This window comes from Labrus mixtus, chromosome 14, assembly GCF_963584025.1.
Source record: "Labrus mixtus chromosome 14, fLabMix1.1, whole genome shotgun sequence".
Taxonomy (NCBI): domain Eukaryota; kingdom Metazoa; phylum Chordata; class Actinopteri; order Labriformes; family Labridae; genus Labrus; species Labrus mixtus.
This window is the reverse complement of record NC_083625.1, coordinates 13,977,316-14,000,432: the sequence shown is the minus strand read 5'-3', so window position 1 is coordinate 14,000,432 and position 23,117 is coordinate 13,977,316. Positions and strand designations below refer to the sequence as shown.

At 39.5% G+C, this 23,117-nt stretch overlaps 1 protein-coding gene across 1 annotated transcript; it reads left to right on the top strand.

Annotated features, from left to right (window-relative positions):
- Positions 1-67: 67 nt before the first annotated feature.
- On the top strand, positions 68-23,117 carry LOC132988061 (leucine--tRNA ligase, cytoplasmic-like). Its single transcript, XM_061055172.1, has 32 exons — positions 68-202; positions 552-673; positions 881-968; positions 1,071-1,151; positions 2,576-2,716; positions 2,842-3,003; positions 3,261-3,373; positions 3,624-3,687; positions 3,993-4,081; positions 4,209-4,434; positions 4,609-4,696; positions 5,546-5,622; positions 5,932-5,985; positions 6,115-6,255; positions 6,330-6,407; positions 6,630-6,715; positions 6,855-6,920; positions 7,079-7,161; positions 8,500-8,638; positions 9,187-9,399; positions 10,705-10,762; positions 11,058-11,121; positions 13,402-13,585; positions 13,858-13,948; positions 14,213-14,353; positions 15,449-15,589; positions 17,141-17,251; positions 17,809-17,919; positions 19,116-19,220; positions 21,378-21,473; positions 21,695-21,827; positions 22,000-23,117. The coding sequence occupies exons 1-32, from the start codon at positions 197-199 to the stop codon at positions 22,203-22,205; spliced, it is 3,558 nt and encodes a 1,185-aa protein (XP_060911155.1). The 5' UTR covers positions 68-196; the 3' UTR covers positions 22,206-23,117.

Below are 23,117 nucleotides of genomic sequence, written 5' to 3'. Positions count from 1 at the left end.
ATCTAACAGTACGACGCCTGAAAAATCATTGGACTACATTGGACTACTTTTCCCAGAACTCCCATCTGGCATCTGAAGCTGTGTGTCATCAGCCAGGCACCGGCGGCGTGGGTTTCCCTTGTCAAACTGGAAACTACTTCTACTATAGCTTCTGTCTTAACTAAAGAATAGCTAACAGCCCGGGGATTGGGTCAAAATGACGGTAGGGCCAATTATCTTATTAACATTTATTTTAAGTATTCGGCAATTGTTTACAGACAGCGAAAACGTTTTATCTCTTACATTAACTTACATTAGCTATTAGCTAAGCAAGCTAACACAAGCTAGTTGTCGAGACAGCTGCAGAAATTAGACATGAAAGAAATCAGACTTGGCTGGTGCCCAGAAAGAATACAGATGCTTTTTCTTTTAAATAGTTTATATTTTGTATCATTGTCCTGGCTATTTTATAATTAAACTGATTGCGTGTTACGCTATGTTGTTGACTTTAAGCTAAGTTATTGTACTATTTTTTTTGTTATATCTAATGAACTTACATTTTGTTCTTGAAGGAACGAAAAGGAACAGCGAAGTTGGACTTTTTAAGAAAGATTGAGCTAGAGATCCAGGAGAAATGGGAAAAGGAGAAGGCATTTGAGATAGATGCACCGACTACAGTTGGGGAAAGCACAAAGTGAGTATATGAAGAGATTTATAACTTTCTTAGGCATGTCAAGAGTAGTTTCTGTGCTCCTAACAACTGTTTGTTTTGCAACCACAAACCCATTAAAAAAAACAAGTTAAGCAACTGTGGAGGGAGCTCTGAAAGTTGTGTGATACAGATGATGACACAACTTATGCATGCAATACATTTGCATTCAGCTCCTTGTTTTCCTTTCAGCAAGAACAAGTACTTTGTCACATTCCCCTACCCATACATGAATGGCCGATTGCACCTGGGCCACACGTTCAGTCTGTCAAAGTGTGAGGTAAGTTCTTCTATTAAAGCAGTCAGAGATGAACCTTGAGTCATTTTTCAAGTCTTCGCTGTTGATAGTTGTCTAAATGTTACTTTTTTTTTTTCTATGTAGTTTGGTGTTGGATACCAGTCCCTGAAAGGAAAGAAATGCCTCTTCCCTTTTGGGCTTCACTGCACAGGAATGCCAATCAAAGTAGGTATTGCTTTTTTCCTTCAGTCACATTGTGTAAACAGAATTAATGACACCAAGAAGTTGCAAGTAAATTAAGATGTGATCATTTCTGTAGGCATTGTTACAATAAATTGTGTAGATTATTCAGGCTAGGATAGGATAGGATAGGATAGTACTTTATTGATCCACCGAGGGGAAATTCTGGCATTACAGCAGCACAGACAAGAAAGCTCAAAAATACACATTAAACAGAATAGATAAGATAAATAAAAATAAAAACAGGGGCTATATACAGTACAAAATGAATGATGAAGTTAACTGGGGGGAATTGAGAATTGAGACAATATTTGCAGAGAATGACTACGTTTACATGCACACCATATTCCTATTAAGGTCCATATTCTGGTTAAGGCAATATTCCGAAAAAGGTGTTTACATGCTCCGCGGAGTGCTGATCTACTGGAATATTCCCGTTTACATGTTAATCAGCATATTCTGAATAAACCGTAGTAGTAGTAACGTCATGACAAGACGTCATCTAGGGGCGTTCTTTTGGCACGCACTGTATTGGCATTTCCACCAAATTGTCCAAGATGCTTGCTTTTGCGATATACTGTGTAATATTCTTATCACTTCTCCGTCAAAGTGTGACTGGAACACTCGTTCTCATTCACCTCCTCAACCGTGGCCGACGAGAACGGGAGGAAATGGTAAACTGAGCTCTACGCGTTACGCCATGGATACCAACCAGAGCCCCGCGGAGACTATCGATGAAAGTTCAGCCAGGACTGGTGGGAGCAAGTAGTCGTAAATTTGTCTCCTCCTCGGCCCAAAAGTGTAACGTCTTTTGCGTGTTTCTCACCATGTTGAACATGTTGCGCAGAAGTAAACAGATCCTTGAAGTAGCACATTCAGGAGCATATTCCGACTAACGCATTTACATGACCCAATATTCGGGTTGATATAGGCATATGCCAGGGGTCTTATTCGGGTTTTTAATAATCGGAAAATGAGCTTAATCGGGTTATGACAATTGGAATAAGGTGTTTACATGACTCCTACGCAATCAGAATATTCTCATTATTCCGATTAATACAGGAATATGGTGTGCATGTAAACGTAGTCAATGACAAGATAAAGTGACAAGTGATTAAAGTGACTTGGTATGATAAATAGCAGCAAGTAATGTAAACAGCGGAGAAGAGAGGCAGTGTTGTACCACAGTAATGCATTTGTTATCCATGTTGGCATACTTCAAACACCTTGATCTTAACAAATATGATAATTGCAGAACTTTTTAATTAAACAGATATTGTATTCGTCTATCAGTGCTGCTTTTTGATTAATATTCTACTCTTATCAAAACAAAGCTTCATAAGCTCCCTCACACACACTGCAACATTTTGCCTTTCTTCTGGTATTCATTGGCATATTGTGTGCTTTAGGCCTGTGCAGACAAACTGAAGAGAGAGATGGAGCTGTACGGAAACCCTCCACAGTTTCCGGACGAGGATGAAGAAGAGAAAGAGAAGCCACAGACTTTTTCTGATGAAATCATCATCAAGGACAAAGCCAAGGGAAAGAAGGTCAGTATGGGGATGGATACTCAATTGAGTGATGGTCTTTCATCAACTTGAGTTTTAAACATACACGAGGGATGTTTGATTTGACATCTACATTATCCACTCTCTTTTTAAAATCTCTCTCTTAGAGTAAAGCTGTCGCAAAATCAGGATCCTCCACTTTCCAGTGGGACATTATGAGATCTTTGGGCCTTAATGACAAGGACATTTCCAAGTTCGCTCATGCTGAACACTGGCTCGAGTACTTCCCTCCTCTGGCCGTCAAAGACCTCAAACAGATGGGAGTTAAGGTAACTAATGAAATGAATACAGCACAAGCATAAACCTGTCATTGTTGAGCTTGTATTAATTTGTGTCTCTGACCTCTTAGTTCAGTGAAATATAAAAATACATCTATGCTTTAAATTTACATCACTTTAAAGAGTGCAGTAATATGAACTCATTAGCCCTTTTTATCATAATGTAATGGTCCCAACTATTTGAAAGTCTGTTTCAGGGTTATAAACTTGTCATAAACGGTCTTCATCTTGCTGTCATGTTTTTTTAGGTGGACTGGAGGCGTTCATTCATCACCACGGATGTTAACCCGTTTTATGACTCTTTCGTCAGGTGGCAGTTTGTCACACTGAAGGAGCGAAAAAAGATCAAGTTTGGCAAAAGGTGAGATGGTTAAAATGTATTTATGTAACTTGGGTGATTTTTTTTTTGTGTGAAAGAAAGAAGTGCCCCAAATTAAATAATATGTTAATGTATTGAACATAAGTAAAGCTGCAAAGGAATTGACTTGAATGAAAAATTAAGACGTTGGCAGAATTATGACATTTACATCTGCATTTTAGACTCAGGGAGATTGACATGATGATGAGGCAATACTTAGAATGTAATGTGTCTCATCCCAACTCCTTTGCAGGTACACCATCTACTCCCCCAAGGACGGACAGCCATGCATGGACCATGACAGGCAAACAGGAGAGGTACAATTACCCAATGTCATAATGTATCAATTGTGAAAAGCAAAATTAGGATTGTGTTCTCATAATTAAGCCACAATTTTCAGTCACGGATGACTTATTGTCCTGCATATAAACAAAACCTCACATTGACAACACTTGTGAGTGGGATAACTCCACAAAAACTCCAGTTATGTATTTTTGAGCAGTCTGTTTTATAGATGTACGAGCACAAAATCAGTCCATCTCAGGAAACCTACGAAATCTGTCAAGTCTAAGAGCTGATTTTAGTCTCTTTCTTCTAACTTACATTTGTACTTCATCTGCAGGGAGTCGGACCTCAGGAGTACACGCTTATCAAGATGAAAATGGTTGAACCGTACACCGCAAAATTCAAGTCCAAAGTCTTTTACAGCAGGTAACAGGTTGAAAACACTGACTCTGATACTCTGATCCACCTTTTTATTTTAATTCACTAAATATTAGTTTTGCATGCATGGACTGTAAACAAGGTACCAGCAATGCTAATGCTATCCCTTTCACAGTGGCATGAAGGGCAAAAACATCTTCCTGGTGGCTGCTACACTGAGACCAGAGACTATGTTCGGTCAGACCAACTGCTGGGTGAGGCCCGACATGAAGTATATCGCCTTCGAGACGACCAGTGGAGACATCTTCATCTGTACCAGTAGGTCTGCCAGGAACATGTCGTACCAGGGCTTCACCAAAGAGAACGGAGTGGTTCCAGTGGTCATGGAAATACTGGGACAGGTACAGAGTTTGTTTCTTTTGCTTTCAGCTGCAAAAACATCCCAATTAAATGTTTTGGTTTTATATAAATGTGGCTCAAGGTCGCTGTAACATCAGCCATTGAGAATTTGAATTAAGCAGATTAGCAGTGTGAACATGTGTTGACCCCTGCTCTACCTCTTTGTCTCCTTCTAGGACATCCTCGGCTGTGCCCTTAGTGCTCCCTTGACCTCCTATAAGATCATTTATGCTCTGCCCATGCTCACCATCAAGGAGGACAAAGGTAAGTCAGAAAGTTGGAGAAAGCTGCAGAGAGAAAAGTTTATTTAGAGGTCGTGTTTTTTTTTTTAAGGGTTTCTCTAAAGGCAGATATTTGTCATGCTGTTTTTAAACGTGTTTTTCTTTGCCAGCATTGCTCACGGCAGTCAGAATACCTTTGAGTGGGGGCCTCTCTTTTATTTTATTCTTGAGTTTGAGTGAAAAGTAGCTACTTGAAATGCATCCATTTATAAAAAAGATATCTGTCTGTGTTTCAAATCAAGATAATTTATTCCTGCTCTTGTTGCTTTAGGTATTACCCCCAGCCAGAAATCTGCACTAAGCCTTATCCCTCATTCTTCCTCGTCTTAGATATGCATGGAGGGTTTATGGAGAAATAGTGGGGAGTCTCAAATTAGCCAAGGTCAAAATAGAATTTAGAAACATTCTGTTTTTTGATGTCAAAGGATGGAAGTAATGGCTGCTCTTTTGCCCTTTGGGAGATCATTTGTAAACATATAAATGAGATGTTATAGCTCTCAGTGTGTCTCTGCTCTTAAAACTCTTCACTATCTGTTATTATAGACACTTTTGCTTGAGGTGTTCAGTTTTTGTCTCTGTTGTCATCCGCCTGGTTATGATTTTTTTGTAAGTAGGGCTGCCTCAATAAGAATTCAAAATCGATAACAAAAAATCTCCAGACGCCAGAGTGTCCTCCTGGTTTTAAATGTGACTTAAACCAGTGAGGAGCTTTGGTTGCACTCGACATTGAGCAGGTTTAATATGTTTATGATGCAGCTTGCCCTGGACTATAACTTAGAAAAATAGCACTACATTTGTTTTCATTTTTAAGCGGTTTCTGTGTTTTCCTCAGGTACTGGGGTTGTCACCAGTGTACCTTCTGATGCTCCCGATGACATCGCTGCTCTCAGAGACATCAAAAAGAAACAGGTGAGGTCACAGACCTGTCAAACTAACATCCTTTTATGTCACCTTTCAAGCTTGTATGCATCAAATGAAGTCTGCTGCAGAGAAACAACACAGTAAACAGCACATCAGAAACTTTAAATGCATTGAAAGAAAAACTTTTGAAAGAAAATTGAAATTTCTAAAGCACAATATGCTGTGCTATTTGCTTATGTTCAGTTGCACAACATTCCTTGTTCCTAAGTAAAATAAACATTAAAGAAATGTCTATTGTGTAAGCATGCATTTCATTTAGCAGTTTATGAATGTTTCTTTATTTTTGTAATCTGAAAGGCTCTGCGGGAGAAGTACGGCATTGAGGACAAGATGGTGTTGCCTTTTGAGCCGGTAAGCTGATCTGCCAACGGCAGATTTTATTCAAGGTTCATGGAACATATCGATCCTAGCAATAAGACCAACTCAGAAATGCTGAATGCAGCCTCAGTCAATGTGTTTGTATCTGTTTGTGCATGTCAGGTCCCTATCATCGAGATCCCAGGCTACGGGAATCTCTCTGCTCCTCTGTTGTGCGATGAGCTGAAGATCCAGAGCCAGAATGACAAGGAGAAGCTGGCTGAGGCCAAGGAGAAAGTCTACCTTAAGGGATTTTATGAAGGGGTGAGTCCCATTAATGGTTAATGAGGTAAATAAAAAGCAACATCTATATTTATGTGTATCACTTCTTGTCTCAGATCATGCTGGTCGAAGGCTTCAAGGGCCAGAAGGTCCAGGATGTCAAAAAACCCATCCAGAAGATGATGGTTGAGAAGGTAAGACATACGACCTTGTACCTGCTGCATGGTGCATACACAAATAACATGCAGTAGAACTGTGAAAAACTTAAATTTTATTCAGGATTTATGTTTGATGTTTATCAAGACTGTGTGTCCCTCACTGTTTTTATATATATAACTATATTTTATATATTTTTGACATTATGCAGTCCTTAAAAATAACCTGTAATAATTTTGCTCTCTACCAATCTCTCACAGGGTGAGGCCATGGTCTACATGGAGCCAGAAAAACAGGTCATGTCCCGCTCAGCTGATGAGTGTGTGGTGGCTCTCTGTGACCAGTGGTGGGTGAACTCAGATAGCAAAAACTTTATACTCAAATAAACCTTAAGTGTGTTATTCAGTAGAGAGAAGAAATGCTTTGCTCTTCTTCTTTTTTTTTTTTTTGATTAGCCATGTGCTAATGTTTCATGTGTTTTCCAGGTATTTGGACTATGGGGATGCAGAGTGGAAGCAGAAGGCATATGAAGCCCTAAAGCCTTTGGAGACGTAAGACACAATTCCCTTCCCCCCCCATTTTTTCATGTGCAGTGTAACGTTTAATGTTTAGGGTTCCTGTGAAGGTCATTAGTATTTGAAATAATAGTCCAAATTCAAAAAGATACATTAATTGATCTTTTACTTTTCTGCTCTCTTTTGCCTCACAGATTTTGCGAGGAGACCAGGAAAAACTTTGAGGCTACTCTGGCGTGGCTGCAGGAACATGCCTGCTCTCGTACCTACGGACTAGGTGAGCGTTCCCCTCTCTGGTTTGTGTTTGTGAGTGATTGTGTGAGGACTGCCTGGTTGCGGCTACAAAAATAATTGTCTTGTGTGTTCAGGTGGAAACATTCTGACACTGTGGTTTCTAGTCTATAGATGGAGACAGAGAACAGTCGATAAAGCCTCTCGCAGCAGTCTGCCTTTCTTTTCAACTGTCCTGGAATAGATACAGACTGAGGGCCAGCTGGCACACAGTACAGTGCAGGTCTGTCTGTTAGAGACTCCGTCTGTGCAAATACAAATAGAAGTTTTCTGACTATGAAGAGCAAGGTTTTGACTGTTAGGTGCCGGTTCTACAGATTGCCTTAACTTTCCTTAACTGTAGGAGAAAAATACTATCACCCAACAAACAATGGCTATAGATCTAAAGATCAAATGTTGAAATGCAAAAAAAAAAATCTTTAAATGAAGATAATGTTATTTTTAAGTCAAAATCAAATGAAACTAAAAATGTTGTTCTCAAGAGTAGATGCTTTTTTGTTTATTTGATTTGATATGTAAACATTTCTCCTTGAATGTTGCACACATCTTTTATTTTTGTGGCTCATGAAAGTTAATTACTTCTGGAGCTCACACAACATTTTTTTTTAAATATCCAAAGCTGTTATTGGCTCATAAAGGAGGTTCACAGGAGAAACATAATCATGAGATCAGTGCATTGGAGGCTGCATATTTTCATAAATAGTTCCCCCCCATACTCTTAGCCCTTTTAAATGATCAAATAATGTATGTGAGGAAATGCAGCAATTAAAGGAATGAAAAATAAGTTAGTGCTGTGTGCCAAAGCAGAAGGTTAGCAAGATTACAGAAGATTACAGAATAAAGTGCATTACTTATTCCATTGTTGGAGTGATTTTATTTAGCACTAAGATGGAACCAGCTCTAAAAGACGGAAAAAGTAACAATAAGGATTTGTTAGCACAAATACACCCATTCTCTCTCTTTATAATTCAATGTCTCTTTCATCCTCTCTCTTGGATGTGTGTTTCTTTCTCGTTCTCACGGTGTGTGTGTGTGTGTGTGTGTGTGTGTGTGTGTGTGTGTGTGTGTGTGTGTGTGTGTGTGTGTGTGTGTGTGTGTGTGTGTGTGTGTGTGTGTGTGTGTGTGTGTGTGTGTGTGTGTGTGTGTGTGTGTGTGTGTGTGTGTGTGTGTGTGTGTGTGTGTGTGTGTGTGTGTGTGTGTGTGTGTGTGTGTGTGTGTGTGTGTGTGTGTGTGTGTGTGTGTGTGTGTGTGTGTGTGTGTGTGTGTGTGTGTGTGTGTGTGTGTGTGTGTGTGTGTGTGTGTGTGTGTCTCCTGGTTACCATAGGGACTCGGCTGCCTTGGGACGAGCATTGGCTGATTGAGTCACTATCAGACTCCACCATCTACATGGCTTACTACACTGTAGCACACCTCCTCCAGGGAGGCGTGCTCAACGGGCAGGGAGCTTCACCACTGGGCATCAAGTATGGAAACAATACACACAAATGCACGCTACATAAAGACCCACTACACACACACACTCACACTCACACTACAATTAATAAGGATTAAGCCTTAACTGAGTGTCTCTGCTTCATGTTTTGCTGCCTCTCCTTCTCTTGTCCTTCTCATGCAGCTGTCGAACAAACCACCTGTGTGGTTCACCAGAGGGAGACAAAAAACTCTCATTTAATGAATACTTTTGACATTTCACATGACAGGTGTTTCTTTTCAGAGTCGACAAAAGTTGATTTCCTTCTCAGTGTTCATCTATTGAACAACAACAAATTTGATATACACAACGTCCTCTCAAGGACAAATGCTCCCAGTTAAAAACTGTTTTAAGAAAATCAATGTATAGCTCAATACTCATTAAGTATCCCCTAATCTCTTCCTCCGCATGAGAAAAGGAAAGAGAAGTGAAACTCTGTCACACTGAGGCATTTAATCACTTCTTTTCACCTTGTTTCCACCCAATACATCCCCGGTTTTACCCTTCACACTTCTCGTCTCTGTTTTTTTTGCCTAACAGGCCGGAGCAGATGACCAGAGAGGTGTGGGACTTTATCTTCTTTAAGACTTCTCCTTTCCCAAAGACCGATATCCCTAAAGAGCATCTGCAGAGGCTGAGGAGAGAGTTTGAGTACTGGTACCCTGTCGATGTCCGTGTGTCGGGCAAAGACCTGGTGCCAAACCACCTGTCCTACTACCTTTACAACCATGTGGCTATGTGGCCCAAAGACAGGTGAGTGTGCAGTATGTGATTGATCACTGCAGATAGTGGGAACAAAAGGATGAGGAGCAAGACTGATGGCTTTGTAGTGTGATTTATTGAGGGGATTTAAGACCTAAAGATGGAGTCTGTTTAGGCAAAACATTGTAGAACAGAGATCGATTGGTGTACTTGAGTGTTAACGTGGAATTACCATATCAGTAAAAATGTCGGATAGAAACATTGATGCCACTTTCATGACTGTACAGTGGATGTAAACCTACTGCAAGCATTAAACATAGTTTATCATGACATCCAGAAACATGCAGTTCAGAAGAATGATTCAAATCCCGACTGTAAAAAACTATGTCCAGGGTTGAGTTAGGCTTTCTTATTTACAGATCCTTATCATGAACTGTTCGCTCAATAACTACAACGAAGTCTGTGGCATGGTACATACTTTACCTGAACTCCTGTTCCACACCTAGCACAGCGATAACAATCACTTACAGCACAATAGTTCCCCATCACCAGTGTAGGACATAGCACTTAACAAACTCCCCTTTCTGCCCGATTTGATTTTGAACTTTGGCTGTAATTGTTGTATATGTACTTTGAGGGAAATCTTACATGTTAATATGACAATACATTACCATTGTTTTCTCTTCCCTCTAAATTGTGTTTGTATTGTGTGATTTAATTTTTGTTGAACTCTTGCACAGACTGTTTTGTAACTAAAACACAACCCTGGAATGCAGAACTTTGTGTCGAACCACTTTTCAATACATTTAATTGGTGTTCTTCCTTTTGGTTAGGTTCAGGTTACTTTATTGTACCCGTAGTTACATTTGTCTGCAGGGAAAGTCACATGTACTTAATGAAGCACAGACGATACATAAAACGTGCAAATGCATGGTACATGGGTAAAAGTGGGGAAGTGCATAAAGTTTGCCGATTCCAATCGTACAATTTTATAGACATGTTGATCCGTCAAAGTTATAGAGCTTAGAACGTTAAAATAGATAATTAATAAATAAATAAATGAACCATTAAGCAGCATGACATCAGCTTCCTAGCTCTCTGTACGTACATACAAGACCTTTATGAACCAACAACCACATCAAGCAGTTATTATGAATTATTATACGGATGAGTCAGAAGTGGAAAATATGCATATATATAATGTAATCATAATAACAACTAATACATCCCCTAAATCCATTTTCTGCTTCAACATCTCACTTGAAAAGCTTGAGCTGCAGTCTTGAACGACCTCAACTTGTTATACTGATGATAATCATGAACTTCATATTAACCCACACATCATTTGGTCTACAGTGGGAAATGGCCACAGGCAGTGCGAGCCAATGGCCATCTGCTCCTGAACTCTGATAAGGTGTGTCAGATATCTGATTGTTGTATTTACCAGTGAAAATCACACTAATGAATATTTCTACAGATATGCTAACGATATTACCATTGTTATATTTAGCGGCTGACCTTTTGTAATACCAATGTTTCAGTAATTACCTTGTGTTTGATGCTGATACTTTGAGTGCGTGCTGTTTATTTACACAGGCTGTGACCTGATGATTGTGCTTTGTAAGGGATTTGTGTAGGAGGTTTCGCTTGAAAGATTCTGCCCGCTAACATCTGTTCTCTCTCTTTTTTTATTTTTATTTTTTTACCAGATGTCTAAATCAACTGGAAACTTCCTCACTCTCACCGAGGCCATTCAGAAGTTTTCAGCAGATGGTACACTCTTCTTCTTCTTCTTCTTCTTCTTGATGTATCTCCCGCCTGTGTTCTGTTTTTTTACCTTTCACTCTTGTCCTCTCTCAACATCTCTGTCATGTTTTATTGAAATGAAACCCATCAGGTGTCATCTAGACTAGATTACAATGTGTTTCTATAGTCCATGGGTCATTAACTTTGATTAGATTATCAGCATCTTTTTTTTTTCCCCCGCAGTGAAGATAATAAGAGAACGCCCCATCTTTCTATGATAGGTGAGGTGTTGATATTTGGATTGCTAAGCTAGTGAATGCTACAGATCTGTTATGTTGGTCTGTAAGTAATGAGTTTCTGTTTAATTATTTATGATTAATACTTTAATCAAACTGTTACCTGTAAGGCTGCATACACTCCGCATGATCTTTCTACAAGGAGCAATGCATTAATGTCCAGGAGCTTTTTGATCTTACTTTAAAGTAAGTGTACCAATCAATCATTAAATATCCTGTATTTGTCGGATAGTGCTTCTGGTGTTCTATTGAATAGTGCAACCCATCGAGATGTGTTACCATGCAGCTCTGTGCAGTACAGGTAGCATTATTTGATAGGGGCCATTGGTCTATCGAGATAGGCTTCCTCCAAATTGTTAAATAAATGTTTTATTAGAGAGCATCAAAACATGCTTCACAGTGCAAATGCAACGAGTAGTGGTGTTTAAAAGTGATTCTGCACTGGTAGCATAATTTGATCGGGGATAATTGTCCATGGAGATACGCTTCCCTGAAACCTTTCTACTAGAAACTTGCGCCCCATACTGTGACGATGCATATGGAGTGAGCGGTTTAATTAAGTTATTTTGTTCTGCTAGCATTATTTCATAGAGGATACTCAAAGCCTCTGCTATCATTTCGTGCGATGGTAATATTTTAAGACAAGGCAGCACATCTCAGCGGAACACCAGAGAGGCAGCAGCTCATGTTGGTCTCTCCACAGGAAAAAAAAAAAACCAAGATGCAGAGAAAAGTATAGGCTCTCAAATAAAAAATTTACAGGAACGTGTGGGCAAGACAAGAATCATCCGAGAAGACCAAGAAAGAGACGAGATGTAAAGTCAGTGGGGGGAACTTGTTTTTTTAAAGTTATGTAAGACTTGGGATAGGAAATTCATAAGTTACTCAAGATGTGATTTGTGATGTGTGGTCATTGTTAACAATATCACAATACATGGATTCTGTTGTATTTGACATTGTGTTGTAGTCAAGACCACATTAACCGAGACCAAGACATTGACTAGAGTGCGCAGAGACCGAGACAAGACCAAGACATTTAGGTACAGAGACCGAGACAAGACCAAGACCATAAATATCACTGAAAAATCCTCATCTTGTATCTTGCATCTGGTGACTCACTTAGACCGTAACACCGGGGAGGCCAATTTCTCTTTTTGTTTTCTTTCTTTTCTTTTCTCGCTGTGCTTCTTTGGCCAATTTACTTCCCTTCATGTTCCCCTCATTCGTGTCATAAGTGCCACTGCGTGTGAAGTCGTGACATGCTAATGTCGTGATTAAAATTGGCCGGAAATTATGTTTAGAGCAAAACTTATTTAAATGAAAACATTGATATTTGACACCAGTAACACAAAGATTTAGTGCTGATTAGATTTTTTGTGCGACCCTTATTTATGGAAAAAAATAAACATAGTTTGGGGGGAACTCTTTGCATTTAATAATAATTAATGACTATTCATTTTAGGGGAATTTGAGTCTCTTGATGTTCATGTCCCAAAGGTAATATGGATTTGTGTCTGTGTTGATTTGATGCGGTTGGGACATAGATGCACTCTGCCTTCCTGTTTACCCTCAGGATAAGTCAATACATCCTTTAGTTGTTTCTTTTTTTGTTGTTGTTATTGTTACCCTGTGTTTTTATGTTCTGAACAACCTGAATAATAGATAAATGTGCCTGTTGTGCCTCTAGAAGATATCCTGTCATGGGAGTAAAGAACTGACAGCAAATAGATGTATTAAGTTGACTTCCTTTCCAAACGCTTGGAGTGATGCCTGCTGGGTATTTGAAGTTTTCTCAGACTGCTGCCTCCAAACTTCACTTAGGTGTTGAAGTGTTTTGACGTTGAAAAATGAGCACTCAGTTCAGTGTTGGGATATGTATACATGGTGTTTCAGCAAATTAAAAAAGTTGTCTGTGATCTTTGAAGCATTGGCCATACAAGGCTTTCTCTCAAACTACAACACATTACATCTGCAGGGTTGATGCTTGAATTCTCCACATTCCCTCTTCCAGGTATGCGTCTTGCTCTGGCCGATGCAGGAGACACAGTGGAGGACGCCAACTTTGTCGAGACTATGGCTGACGCTGGAATCCTCCGCCTTTACACCTGGGTGGAGTGGGTGAAGGAGATGATCGCCAACCAGAACAACCTGAGGACGGGACCTGCAGACACTATTAATGATCGGGTCTTTGCCAGGTAGATGCAGGAATAAAAGAAGACAGGATGGAAATGTTGGCATTCTTTGATAATGATTCTGTGACTGAAATTGTTATGAAGTTTTCAAACAACTTATTAATGTAATGTACCATTTCTATTCATTTTTACTCATTATTTAGCGCTGGTCCAATATATGAGCTTACTTAAAGTTACTTAAGTTTGACCTTTTTGAACCTGTAATTAACTGTGCTTAAATGTTAATAATCCACTGACCTGGCAGACTCATTCTAAGTGTTTTGTTTACTGTACAGCGAAATGAATGCAGGCATCTTGAAGACGGAGCAGCACTATGACAGAATGATGTACAAAGAGGCTCTGAAGAGTGGCTTCTTTGAGTTCCAGGTAAATAAAATGAGCTTTTTATGAAGAAATAATAAAAGGTCAGTGCAGTGCGTCAGTAAAAGCATGCCTATCATCGTCCCTCAGCATTAAATGTGATTATTTTATGGATACTGCATGGACAAATCAAACAGAAGAAGGAACATGTATTGACTGAGGATTCAAATGCCATCTTGAGCATGGGGATTGTGTGTTTGGGAGAGTTCTAATCACATTGACAAATGAAATGAGCAACATAAATCTTAGAAATTGTGTGTGTGTGTGCAGGCAGCCAAAGATAAGTATCGTGAGCTGGCTATCGAGGGCATGCACAGAGAGCTCGTCTTCCAGTTCATCGAGAAACAAACTCTGCTGTTAGCGCCCATCTGCCCACACCTCTGTGAATACACCTGGAGTCTGCTAGGAAAGGTAAGAAACTTAGCATTGTCCCCATAGTGTGTGATTCATGTTGCTTGTGTCCTCTGACTGCAGGTTATATAGCAACTTTTGTGTTAATCTTCGCTGCATTCTTTCAAGTAAAATTCAAAAAGGTAATGTCTATAAAACATCCACTTCATGTCAGTCTGCTGTAGTGCTGTTCACACTGCTCATTTGTGTGAAAATGCCACAAAGGCCCGTGTCCACCCAGCGTATTTTCTGGGCAGAAAAGTGCTGGCTGTGACCTCGGAAATGTTTGCATGAGAATAAAAGCTGCACCTCCGTCCTGTCATGATGACAAGAGTCAAACGGCCACTGTATGACCGACACTGCTCTGTTGCTTTGTGCTGTATGTTTGTTATTTGAGATAGTTTTTACCCCAGCAGTGATGGAGCAAAGATGATATGGGTACAAGACATGATCTGTAGGCGGCAAAAATACGGGGAATATCATATATTTGGAAAAAGAGCGCCGGTGATGTAATCAGCACCTTTCTGAAAAAACAAAAGCGCTCTCTGCAAATTGAGAACAATTGGGGGAAAAAGATGCTGGCGCTGGACACAGGGCCTTAAGTTCACACGTATTCCCTTTTCTGCTCATGTTCTCCATTAGTTTATATTCACACCAGGGGCCTCTTTTTCTCATCCGTATACGAGGAATAAACACAATGTTGTATGCTCCAAACGGCGCAGAGAGCAATAAATATATTTAACACTTGAATTTATGAATATGAAGGAGTGCTCCTGCTACAGAGTGGGTTGTTTTGGTTGTTGCTTAGCAACAATAAAGGTCCCCACAACTCTGCTCATGTGTGCAGCACAGCTAGCTAAACAGCTAAGAGGCACTCAGTGGACACAGAGGGACACACATTAGTCTAGGATTCTTAACCACTTGTTATGGTGTGTGACTATTTTTATTATGAGAATGGTGTGACCTCTGGCTGTGTAGTTAATAGGATTCAAGACCCCCTGTGTACTTGGAAATGTTTTTTTTTTCCACAACACCTTTCGAAAACAACACATTAGCAGTCCTTCCCATTCACTCATCTGCTATTTTTTAAATCCCCTCTCTCTCCCTCTTTGATAGGCTGGTTCTCTGAGGAAGGCATCATGGCCTGTGGCGGGTCCAGTTGATGAGATTCTGATCCGTTCCTCCCAGTACCTGATGGAGACGGCGCACGACCTCCGTCTGAGGTTCAAAGCTTACATGCAGCCTCCCAAAAACAAAGTAAGAAATGTGCCTAGGCTGTTTCATAACATACTTCACTGCCACTAACCTTACCTGCTATATTCGCTTTTTTGTAAATTTGAAAATCAATATTGATTGAAATATTGAACGTTTTCTTTAAGTAGTTTGAATGAAGTCCTGCACTTGTCTCAAAGTGCATTAGGGGTATTAATTAAATCAGCAGCAGCTTTGTGTCACAGTCTTTCTCCCTAAGGTGTTGTTTAACAGTTTTGTGGGTGTTTGATGGGAAGCACAGTGAGGCAGAAAATAACAAAAACAACATAATAAGAACCGTGAAATATCAGGCAGTTTGCTGAGAGCAGCCTTGGTGTTTAGTAGTAAAAATCTGAATCCACTTAGAAAAGTTTACAGGATTTCAAAACACTTATCAAACCATGATATGAATTTTCAGATGAAGTTGAGAACTAGAACGATTACCTGATCACGAATCAACTCATCAAATCAATTCATTTTCTGATTTGGCCTTGATAAAATAAAAGAAAAAAAACACCTTATCAGCTATAAAATAATAACCTTTTTTCTGGTTATGATGGTTCCTTTAAAGACAGGGTGCAACATATTTCTATTTAAAGTTTTATCTTTACATTCCTAGCTCAGTTTCACAGACCCTGTGTAAAACATGGGCACAAAATATAAAGGAGTCACTTAAGTGTTCCAGACAGCATTTCTAGATGTTTGATGTCATTTAAACTCGTATAAAGAGGGTCAGAGGGTAGAGGTTGTCTTATTCTGTAAAGATAAGCTTAATAAATAAAAGTTGACTTAACCCGGTTGTAATACCTAAAGCAGTAAATCTGTGTTATGTGCAGAGCATGGAAGCTAGCCTGCTGTTACTTTCCTGTTAGTTTGGCACTTCGATAAGTGGCTGTTGGCAGCTTAGACAAAAGCAAAACAAGTATTGACACGTTCGGAGACAGCCAATATCTCACGCTTCCTGACTGCTGTTATTGATTTGCTGCAAATGTTTTGTTGGGAGTGAAGCAAGCTGGAGGGACGATGGAAAAAGAGGAGAAAAGGAAAGAGAGACAAAAGGTTGTTTTGAATGCTAGATCAAAGAATAATTTAATCATTTGTATTAGTGTTGACACATTAAAGGATGTATGACTTGACTCTGTATAGGTTTTTTCTTTGCACAGTATATCTGCCAGGCAGCTTTATAATAATAATAATAATTATTTTATATTATTTATACAGTCCCATCAAGACTCGTTTGTGGAAATGCACGTCAAGTCGTGCTCACAGTACAGGACTAGAGTAGACATGACAGCTGTCAACTAGAATAAGTTAACAGATCCCCATCTTCTTTTCAGAAGATGGCACGCATACACACACACACACACACACACAAACATTGCTTCTTTAATAATCCAGGCACAGATTGCTTCACATATAGGTCACCATCCTCCAAAACATGTCCCCTCACTGTAGCCAATGAATTAAAGACCATCAAAGTATTTGGTACTTGACTGTATGGATAAATGAGATTAATCTGAATTGCTCCCTTATTTTATGCCGTTCTTCCTCCAACAGAAAGGTGACTCAAAACCCCCAGCCAAGCCCTCCCACTGCACCATCTATGTTGCCAAGAGTTACCCTCCATGGCAGCACAGTGCCTTATCCCTGCTCGGGAAGCACTACAAGGTGAGAAACCAACACATACATGTACTAACCTATGTTTCAAGTACCATCCTATAGGGATATAGGCTCCCTGTAACCCAAAACTGTTCTCCTTTAACTGTGCTGGGAGAATACGGCATGCCTGTATCTCCCAGGATGCATTGGCAGATTCTTTGCTGCATTTCAATTGGTGTATAATGTGGCTCAGATATATGTGGCTAGATATCTGAGTAGGGAAAAAACGGTGTAGTTTTTTTCCTTTTCTAAAAAGTTCTCATATTTTGGGATGCCTCTTCTGCTGTTGAAAGTGGAGCTACTTGCAATACAAGCTTCACGATACTTGTCAAATGTCTGCACTGATGCTGAAGGAACGTTGTATTTTGCAGCTGCATTCAACTGCATCCCAGACGAACAGAAAACACCTGCAGCCTTTTTATCTCACTGTATCCCTGATGCAGATACATAGAGATATGGTTGACAATTGACAAACAATCTCTTTGTTAGATCACACAAGTTATTTTTTTGTTTTCTGCGTGTGTCTCCCTGTCTCTACTCTTTTTTTTGTCTTTGTGTCTGTCCAGAGCAACAACGGGGCCCTTCCAGACAACAAAGTGATAGCAAGCGAGTTGGGAGCCCTTCCAGAACTCAAGAAGTACATGAAGAGAGTCATGCCTTTTGTGGCTATGATAAAGGTAAAACTGACCGAAGTAGGAGGGACTTTGTAGTTTCATTTTTGCAGAGCACATGCTGTCCCCTCTCCATCCGTCTATACCTCTGCTATCGGCAATAGATCGATGTATTAATGTATGCAAATTTTTTGTATTATAAATGTTTCATTTCTAACTTAGTACACCTCATAGAGTTTTTTTTTTTTCATAGTTTGTTTTCGTGGACAGCTCTGCTTCTGTTTGGTTTAAAGTGTGTTTTAGTAATTCTGCAGAAAGATTGCTGTCATCATCATCAAACGGTGCCGCTGTCTTCCTCTTTTGTGTTGAACAATGACAAAACTGTAGCCCATACCAAGAAGAGTTTTGCATTGAAGTTCAAAAGACATTTCATGAATACGTGGTGTGCAGATTTTAAATGTGTTTGTATCGATTTGAAGGAGAACAAAACAAACTTTTGACAGGCTGTCTCGGCTTGTGCCTTTCTGTACTTGCTATGTTTTTTTCCCCCATCAATATCCAGGCTGCATGTCTATAATATTTTCTCCACAACACTTACGGTACTACTACCTTTTACCTTTCTTCAGCTTTGCGTTCAGATTCCAGATGAAATTCCAGAAAAACTGCATAACTTTTGGAAGAGATTATACACAGCTAAGCACCAGGATGATTTAAATAATTGTTTCTGCTACAGCACGCTGGGTTTGAGGTCAAGTTGAAGATAAACGATCAGAAACCGGATGCTTATTAAATCTTTGTTGGGCTCCAAGAACTAATCAAGATGTTTCTGTCTCTGCAGTATCGAAAAGAGACTAATAAATAGTCATGATAAGCTTTGTGTCCGTCCAAGGTGTTTTTTTCTATCTCTCTCTCTCTCAAGCTGTTCTTTCAGCTTCGAGTTGTTTTCTCTTCTAGCTCTCCTTGTTTGATGGTTTGTTTTAGCACATTTGTCCACAAAGGTTTCTGGTCCTCAATAATCCCATGACGGCAGCATCGGCATAACAATGAGTTTTTTGTGTGATGCTGAATTAAAAATATGAACCGTGACTTCTGCAGAAGATGGATGAAACATTGTGTTTGCTCGTTTTGACTTGTAATTGTAGCAAATTAAAAACTTGAGTATGCTGCTTTCTTGTTTATTCCTGATGTTTTAAGATGATTTAATCATCCGTGTACAGCTTTAACTTTGTGTAATATCTTCTGTTTTGCTTTGCGTTCTGTAGGAGAACCTGGAGAAGAACGGCCCCAGGGTCTTGGATCTGGAGCTGGAGTTTGATGAGCGGGCAGTTCTGATGGAGAACCTGGTCTACTTGACCAACTCTCTAGAGGTTTGTTTGATTATCCAACAATATTTAAATTAGACATTACATTTAAAGATGACCTCACTCAAAAGCTTCTGTTCAAGTCTGAGGGGTATTCAGTTTTGTTAGCTAGAGATCCATCCATCCATCCATTATCTATACCCCTTTTTCCTGTTCAGGGTCACAGGGAGGCTGGAGCCGATCCCAGCTGTCATTGGCCGAGAGGTGTGATACTATGGAAGCGATTAGTGATCAGAATTCAAATGATAAAGCTAATTTGAAAATTAAAATGCATTAACAGAAATGCTTTTTAATTTTCAGAATATGGGAGTATTATTTGACTCAAAAATAAAATGATGACTAATTTATCTAATTTGAATTTTAGTTTTCAACTTCAAAAATGCTTTTCCTGCACCGTCCACACTTTCCTCGAAGGAAAGTGACGTCAGACTTCAGCTCCCAGGCAGAAGCATAGGCACAACGCACAGTACAATAGGTGGCTGGGTGCATCTTTAACGCTAGGGCAGACTTTAGTTCACACTGTGATACAGGTGGCGATCGGAGTGGTTTCTTAAGCGCACACTGAACTTTCAGCGAGCATGACGCAGCAGCTTTATAACCCGAGCTGCCAAGTCCCACGCATGACACCATGCCCACTATCTCTGACCGTGAGAGTCACTCAATTAAGCATCTTCACGCCGTGAAATTCACACAGACGTGTCCTAAGACCGGTTTATTGATAGATTATAGATCACTCTCTTCTCTGCTTAACTTAGTTACATTAAAAAACGAAAAGCCAAAGACCTTTTCGTTTTCATTTGAATCATGTCATACAATATGCATACATAGAGAGTAAAAGTATAATGCAAATCGGATGACTGAATATTAATTTTAAATATAGGTCAAATAAAGCACCTATATTCTGAAAATTAAAACGTGTTTCTGTTACTGCATTTTCATTTTAAAATTAGCTTTTTCATTTGTAATTATGATACAAATTTAGCGGGGCATTTTTTGAAAATGAAAAAGCAAATGTCATTTTCTTCTTTATTTTAATTTAGTCAAAGAATGTGCATTTTTGAAGTTGAAAACTAAAATTCAAATTAGATAAATTAGTCATCATTTTATTTTGAGTTAAATAATACTCCCATATTCTGAAAATTAAAAAGCATTTCTGTTAATGCATTTTAATTTTCAAATGAGCTTTAATAGCTTTAATTTTCAAATTAGCTTTATCATTTTTTATCAATTCTGATCACTAATCGCTTCCATATGATACACCCTGGACTGGTCACCAGTCAATCCCAGGGTTGACATACAGAGACAGACAAGTCGCCACACTCACATTCACACTTACATGCAATTTAGAGTCACTAATTAACCTAACCAGCATGTCTATGGACTGTGGGAGGAAGCCGGAGTACCCAGAGAGAACCCATGCATGCAGAGCAAGAATGTGCAAACTCCACACAGAAAGGCCTTGTCCAAGAATGATCTTTAATATCAGAAAGATACTAAGCAAGTTCACTTGAGTTATGTGTTACCCAAGCTGTAACAACATTTTGCTTCACTACTTCTGCAGAAGTCAAAGTCAGGCAATCCTAGGCTCGCTTGTCATCCTGGAAAGCCCTTAATACTTTTGTCTGCACAGAGGCTTCCCCTCGTCAAATACCCTAGATAACCAAGATACTAAAGTGAAACCAGCGTAGATTCACCAACAGAAATGTAGAACAAGAAACTTACACCATGATCCGATTCCCACGTTTCCAATACTTTAAACCCAGAGATATGCTGCAATACGGCAGTTGTAATCATACAAAATAATGTCTCACAATCTATGAATTAAAGTCTCTCTTTTAAGACAGAAACACTGCAGTCTTATTTTAAGCCTCCTAGGCTACAAGGATGATCACAGGAGAAGATCATGAGGTTTCTGTGAACATGTTGGCCCTCCTTTCTGTGTCTTACATGATACTTTACCTGATTCTTTGTGTGATCTCAAACTGAAAAACTAATCCTTGACAGGCTCCTGCAGGGATAAGATATTTGGCATGTCTTATCCCTGCAGGAGCCTGGATAAAACCACCAGTTTTTGTAAGTGTGCATGCCAAACACACTTGAATACCCACTATCTTGACTCATCAGTGGATAATCGTTCTCTTTCCCTTCATTCCTCCTTTGCAGCTGGAACAGATAGACGTCCTGTTTGCATCTGAGGCTGACGACAAAGTGAAGGAGGACTGTTGCCCAGGGAAACCATTCAGTGTTTTCAGAACAGAGGTAAAAATAAAAAAATTGTATTTGTAAAGGAATGACATCAGACACTTTTTGAGGCAACTATTTAACACCTACTTTTTTTTCCTGTGTTTGCATATTTTTTGTATGTTTTAGTGTCTTGTGCTCCTTCTCTGGGAGTGTTTGTGTGTTCTTAATGAATAAAAGTTGCCTGTGCGCTCAAACGCAAAATTAAATTGTGTATTTGTGCATTTGTGTCTTCTCAGCCTGGAGTGAGTGTTTTCCTGGTCAACCCACAGCCAGCCAATGGCCTGTTTTCCACAAAGGTTGACATCCGCCAGGGAGACAGCAGAGACAGCGTCGTCCGAAGGCTCGCCAAGGTCAACAGACTCATCAAAGGTTAGTGAATGAATGAACATGCAGCTAAAAATGACCCACCCTTGTAAGGAACCCACAATGTCCCAAAGAGGATAAAACATATTAACTCAGATTACTGTCTGTCAGAACCTGTATTCATCCTCTTTTTATTGCCCTATCATTGTGTCACCTTCATGTGGCTCCCCTCCAACAGATCTGTCCAGAGTGAAGCTGATGAGGTACGAGGACCCAGTGCTGGGGCCTCGCCGGGTGCCCGTCCTGGGACACGAAGAACGGGGCAAACTGCAGATTTCCACCAAATCTGTGTTCAGCATCAATCTAGAGGAGAAGAGGGTCACTCTGGCTGACAACGGCCTCAGTGTGGACATCGGGGACACCCTGGTTTATCTCGTCCAATAGAGAAACATTCACTCTCACAAAAACAAACACACAAAGGCACATGGGGACACATTCAGTAGTGAATCCTCTGTGAAAGGTTTAAACTCATCATGAAATGTTATAACAAAGTGGATTGGTTTTGACAAAAAAAGCCATAAAACAATGACTCAAAAGTATTGCGTTTTTTGTTGTAATTTGTGTTTCTGAATCACAACATTTGCTCTCTGACTTTGCATGGTGTTAGATTTCAGAAACACAAGTTGTTGTTTTGTGTTGTTGAGTTTCACTGCTGAGTGTGATCTAAGGGAATATCTGAGCTAATGGGACCTAAAAAGTTTGCATTCATCTTGCATTTAAACATTAAATTGCAGTACATTCAGCTATGATCTTAAATAAATTGAGAAGGTTTTATTACCCTATTCCACTGATATTAATCTGAGGCAACTGGGTCTTTTACGGTTTAATACATTTCTTTAATAGGAAAATTACAACTTTAAAAATTATCCAAAATATCTGTAAGATTTGGGTTTGCTACATTACAACCGATTTAATGTTCTACTCTTGTCTTTGTCATCTATCGTTTAATTTGTGTCATTTGTCTCCATGTGTCGCTTGTCTTCTGTCATGTAATTCACAATAAATAAGCAACTATCTGTCAAAGAGGCTTTGGAATAAAGATTTGTTTTTTTTCTTCAAACGACAAACATTTTCTGTCCTTTGCTGGCCTCCCTTTTTTTTTATGCATTTCTCTTGCATTTCTGTTGTTTTCATTTAGATGGTAATGCGTCTGCTGTGTTGTTACAACATTGAAGGTGAAGCATATGGTTCCCTTATGTTTTCTTAGCCTGTCAGACTGCTTTCCAATTTTCTGTCTATGTATGATTCTTGTCTGACTTGTGTTTTTCCAGAGAAATAATAAAAACAGATGAAATA

Coding starts and splice junctions, on each gene's coding strand:
- LOC132988061 (XM_061055172.1), top strand. Junction 969..1,070: donor TCAGTCTGTCAAAGTGTGAG/GTAAGTTCTTCT, acceptor TTTTCTATGTAG/TTTGGTGTTGGATACCAGTC. Junction 9,400..10,704: donor GCTATGTGGCCCAAAGACAG/GTGAGTGTGCAG, acceptor TTTGGTCTACAG/TGGGAAATGGCCACAGGCAG.